This window comes from Acomys russatus, chromosome 10 (genome assembly GCF_903995435.1).
Source record: "Acomys russatus chromosome 10, mAcoRus1.1, whole genome shotgun sequence".
NCBI classification, from domain to species: domain Eukaryota; kingdom Metazoa; phylum Chordata; class Mammalia; order Rodentia; family Muridae; genus Acomys; species Acomys russatus.
The window spans coordinates 35,889,771-35,894,730 of record NC_067146.1 but is presented as its reverse complement, the minus strand read 5'-3'; the positions used below and the strand labels follow the sequence as shown (position 1 = coordinate 35,894,730).

Genomic DNA, 4,960 nt, shown 5'->3' with positions numbered 1-4,960 from the left:
TGAGCGAACCCGAATACACAGAAGTCACTGGTATTTTTATTTTTGCCTCTGTCCCATATTCCACAGAGATTAGCTTGCCTTCAGCCTGGCCATCCAGTAGGCGGAGGAGGTCTTTGAGCTCTCTTTTTTCCCACACGACTCCACTTTGCCAGAAGGAATTTGAATCTTGCACCTCGCTGAAGTACCGCTCGATTTCAGCCTTGTGAACGAGACTGTGAAGCCCTTTCTTCTGGCCCAGGTAGAAGAGGGTGCTTGGCTGCCTGGACCTGCACATGCGCTTGTACTGTCTCCTGAATGATCGATTCAGGGAGGAGACATATTTTTCTATCAAGGCGGAGTCTTGATCTAGTTCTTTATTTTCTGGCCAGAACAGGAGGCAGGCCAGGAAGTAAGGATCAGGGTGCGAATGATTTAGTCCCACAATCTGCAGGACCTCTCGGAGCTTTGTTTTCAGTGTGCCGAATGGCAGGATGTACTTGGAACTGGGTTTTAGACAACTGAGAATAATGTTGGCCAAAATGAAATTCTGTGTGTCTTTCGTCAGCCCTTTCACCAGGCGCTTGTTTAGGCTTTGGTGCAACAGGAAGGCGTAGTCTTTCACTATATTTTCCATGTTGTTAACTTCCTTGTGGTTTGGATTGAGATATTCGAGGAGTCCTGAAAACGTATCTGCCCTCCAGGCTTCTATGCGTTTCCTACAATTCTCTTCCTGAATTAACAGGTCTTCTTTGCCCTGTAACGAACTGGGGTCCAACTGGCAGAAAAGGTCTGAGTATTTCTTGAAACACCGGGTAACTTTCTTAATTAGCAAGAGTTCTGTCGTTTCTTTGGGGGTATTCCTTGGTTTCAGGAGACCCATGTAATCCCAGAAAAAGTCAAAGCATCTTTTCAAATCTGACTGTAAATTCTGTAGGTGGGATGTAAAGCTGCTGAGAGCAACGTAATACTCATCTTTTGGGTCTGGAGGCACGATCCCCTTTCCAGATAAAAACTGCACCATAGGTTCTTTCAACGTTTCATTTTCTTTGTGGAAGAGCGGCGTGAGCTGAAGAAGTTGGATAGTGTCGAGACCGACTTCTATTTCACCGAAGAAGCCAGCTGTGTTGTATGTGTCATATCTTCTTTGGGACTTCTGTGGAGACCAGGCTTCAGTTTCATAGTCTTTACTATCAGTTTGCTGCTGAGAATCTTTGAAAGCTTTGGAGGCCTTCTCAGCAATTTCTAGAAAATGCTTTAGATCATCCACACTAATGGTTCTACAGGTCACATTTTTACTCAACCACTGTTTGATCTCACTTTTGTAAACTTGACCAAGTGTATCAGAAATGTAGGAATTCTTGGGTGCTTTCCTTTTAGCTGAATTTGCCCAGACCAGAGCAGTGCTGAAGTTCTTCTCTTTAATATAGAAGTGCCTGGCTAAGGCTTGACAAATGAACGCATTCTGTGGGAATCGATCGCTTCCTGTGGTCAAGACCTTTTCTGTTTCCTCTTTCTGCAGATCTTCAATCAACGGGGAAAAGAGTGTGTCGGTTTCGGCTCCAAGCTCCTTGCGTTGTCTTGTAAGCAAGAGAGTTTGCACATCATGCTTAAATTTGTCCCGTCCTATTCCAGAATCATAGAATACATTTTCTTCTAGCAGATTCAGTGCAATTTGACACTTACTCATCCTGTAGCTCATTTCCAGTTCTGTTAAACAACAGATGGCAATCAGAGGGTGGATGATACGGATACCGGTGTATCTCCCACATTCGGAGACTTCGGTCCTTATCAGAAGTGTGGAATAGGTTCCCATGTTGTCTTCCACACTTTCAGGTTTCCCGTGTTTACTAGTGTAAGTGATCCCCAAGAATATTTCGCACTGTGATACTGAAATGGTAGAGTCTGTAACGTAAGAGTTGAGTAATGCCAGGTAAGAAATGAGCTGGGCCTTCCTGCTGTAAGCGTCCAGGTCTTTCAGTGTATTCTTCACCACATTTTCTATGTAAGCTCTGTCAAAATTGCCTTTCAAGATCATGAAGGAGTAGAAGTTTTCACAGTTCTTGTGTTCCTTTTCGATTTCCTGTAGTTTGGCCTCAAAGGCTCTCTGCTCTTTGGGAGAAAGTTGGTATTTCAGTGAGATGCTATCTGCTAACTTCGCACTTTTGTCTGGGTTCTGAGATCTCATGCAGTTTAGGATGATTACCAATGTCTTTTCGTACCTCAGACCCTTTTCTGCTATAAAGGAGTTGATGGCATTCTGCAGAATGTAGGTGTTTTCTTGTTCTTCGAAATCATCCACAAGGAGAAGAACGGGAATGTAGTCATGGTAGCTGGTGGCTTTGTAGCTGAACAGCTTGCTCACCTGTTCTCCGATCTCTACAAAGTCAGTTGCTTTGTTTTTCAACACAGCACATCGGAACTTGTGCTTTAAGTCCCACAGAACATGCATAGCCAACGTGGTGCCGCCACAGCCTGGGTGGTGGTACAGGTTGATGACTTTGGCAAAGATCGGTTTAGGAGAGTCTGCACACTGTTGGATTAAAGTAGTAAGTTCTTCAAAGCTATCCCTTTTTACAAAAGCCGAAGAATAGTTTTCAGAAGAGAAGTAGAAGTTCCACCAGGAAACTTTGCCTCCTCGATAGAAATGTTCTTCTCTCGATTTTTTAAATTCCAGGAATTCAGATTCATCTTTCTCTATGTCTGTGTCCCTACACTCATTTTCACAGAGGATTTCCAGTGCAGTCAGGATATCTTCCTCCATTTTCTCCAGAATAACTGAGGAGGATCCACAGGAGGGCAAAAATCTTTGTGAAGACTGAATCACTGATTTCAGTTTAAGGATGGTATTGTTGATCAGCTCTATACTTAAAGTGGAAATGCTATGTTCTTCCAAGTCATCTTTGATTTCCAGTCTCACTTGCAGTAAATCGCACCATCGTTGGTAGATATCTGAGTTAACACAGATACACAACATATTGTCCATTCCATTGAAGACTTGATAGAAAGCGCAGAAAGTCTCAATGAGTGGGTCCTTTTGGTTTTCTACTGGAGAAAGCAAGAGAAACACCACCAAAACCTTCCCCTTTACTGTAATGTTTTCATCTGTGAGGAACGAAATAAGTCTTCTAACCCCCGAAGCCCTATCTTTCTGCCATAAATGTGGCTCCAGAGGTTGACACGACTCACCCGTCAAGTTTATTCTGCCATTGCAGAAGATCCAGCTGGGCTGCTCATAAAGTTTCAGAGTAGAAATTTTCTCTTCTATGGTACTTTTTTCTTCATACTGACTGGGTAGGTGATGGTTTGCTATTCTGCCTTCTCCGTAAGCTTTGGCCACTCCCTTGATCCGGGAGTAAGGATCAAAATCCAGCACAGCAAACAATTTAATTTCCTTTATAAAATCTAAGTGCTCTATTTGATTTGGTGCACATTTATTTGTTACAAGAATGTACCAGTCATAGAAGGATTTGTCCAGTGAGACTTGGTGTCTGGTCAAAAGTTTAGATAGTTTTAGTCCTTCACTCTCTTTCTTAGTCACCACCACCCTATGTTCTTCTTCAGCCTCTTTTCTAGACCCTGCCCACATCTTTAGCTTCTCTAGAAATTGTTTGAACTCTCTATCCCGCTGCTTGGCATTGGCCAGGATATTCTTGGAGCTAGCTCCTTCTCTCACAAACAATGAAAGATCTTTGCTTTGTTTCCATGTTTTATCTGCGTAACTTTGCATCATGATGTAGAAATACTTTTCTTTACATATAGAATGTTTGGGAATGACATCAACCTCGATGACAAACCTGTTAGATGGCATGCTGTTCTGCAGTAGGACTTCCACAAACCTTGGCTCCCGTATACATGCCCTGGCTTCCTTGATGTCGCTGTCTTCAAAATACTTTGTCATCATTACATTGAAGTGGTTAATAAAGACATCTTTACTGGTGACTTTGACACCAACAATTTCTCCATGTGGTTTGTCTTTGACTCCAAAGTGGATAGTGCCATTGGTGCGTGAATTCATACAAGCTGCTGCAAATCGGAAGACTTCATTGCTAAATTTCATCTTAATGTCCTCTTGTGTGGCTGTTTCTGTGTTTGTGAAGGCTTTGAATTCATGTACTGGGTCTATAAGATTGAGTGGTCCTGTTTCAGCAACTCGTAGAATAGCATGTTCTATGTATTGTTTGGCATCATGGAAAGAATTAAAAGGATACGGCATGCAAGGCATCTGTTCTGGTTTAGGCTGATTACCTTCCATGTCTTTAGTCACTGTGTCGCTTAATGCATTTTCTTTCATAAGATTTGCCTCTTGTTCTTCATTCTGCCCTGTCTCTCTGAAATCATGATTACTGGAGGAAATTGATTTTTCTTCCTCACTTTTGGTCTTTTTTTGGTGTTCTTTTATTGAGAGCTTTGTATCATTTAATTTTCTGGAATCTTGATTGTCACTTTCAGGGGAATTAATCAATTTGTTATACATACGTTTTATCAGAAGAGCTGGGCCCCGGGGCAACCCCATTTCTCTAAGATCTTTTTCAGTTAGTTCCTGCAGGACCATCCCTGTTACTTCTTCATTGAGCAAGATTTGAGCATATTTCTCATCGATGTTAAGGTCTTCAGTTATCCATTTTTTTACATGTTCTTTAGTCCAGTCTTTGACCAACTTAGGTTGAGTTACTTGTCCATTCATGGCAAAGCTTCAAATTTGTTCCTTGAAAAAAGTAACACAATAATATGTTAGCATTATATTTTATCAGTGAAATCACACAACCAACTTAGTATATAACCTTATACAAATTATATATAGGTTTTTTATAACTTGAAACTGCTTGGTAGTCATTCTATAGTTTTACAACAATCGTAATTGTGATTAAGCAATAGATGTTAGCTCAGTGATAAACTCCTTTGTCTTTGATAACTTTCCCTTTTAGACTTATCTGTGTGGAAGTTAGGATTTTGAAAATTAAAACTAAAATTACTTTTCATA

At 41.2% G+C, this 4,960-nt stretch overlaps 1 protein-coding gene across 1 annotated transcript in view; it reads right to left on the bottom strand.

Annotated features, from left to right (window-relative positions):
• The window catches only part of Samd9l (sterile alpha motif domain containing 9 like), a 4,807-nt gene extending 88 nt beyond the window's left edge, over window positions 1-4,719 (bottom strand). Inside the window, exon 1 of the mRNA XM_051151981.1 lies at window positions 1-4,719. This exon is cut by the window's left edge and continues 88 nt beyond it. Within this exon, the coding sequence (XP_051007938.1) occupies window positions 1-4,663 (4,663 nt within the window). The 5' untranslated portion in view covers window positions 4,664-4,719.
• Between the last annotated feature and the right edge of the window lie 241 nt (window positions 4,720-4,960).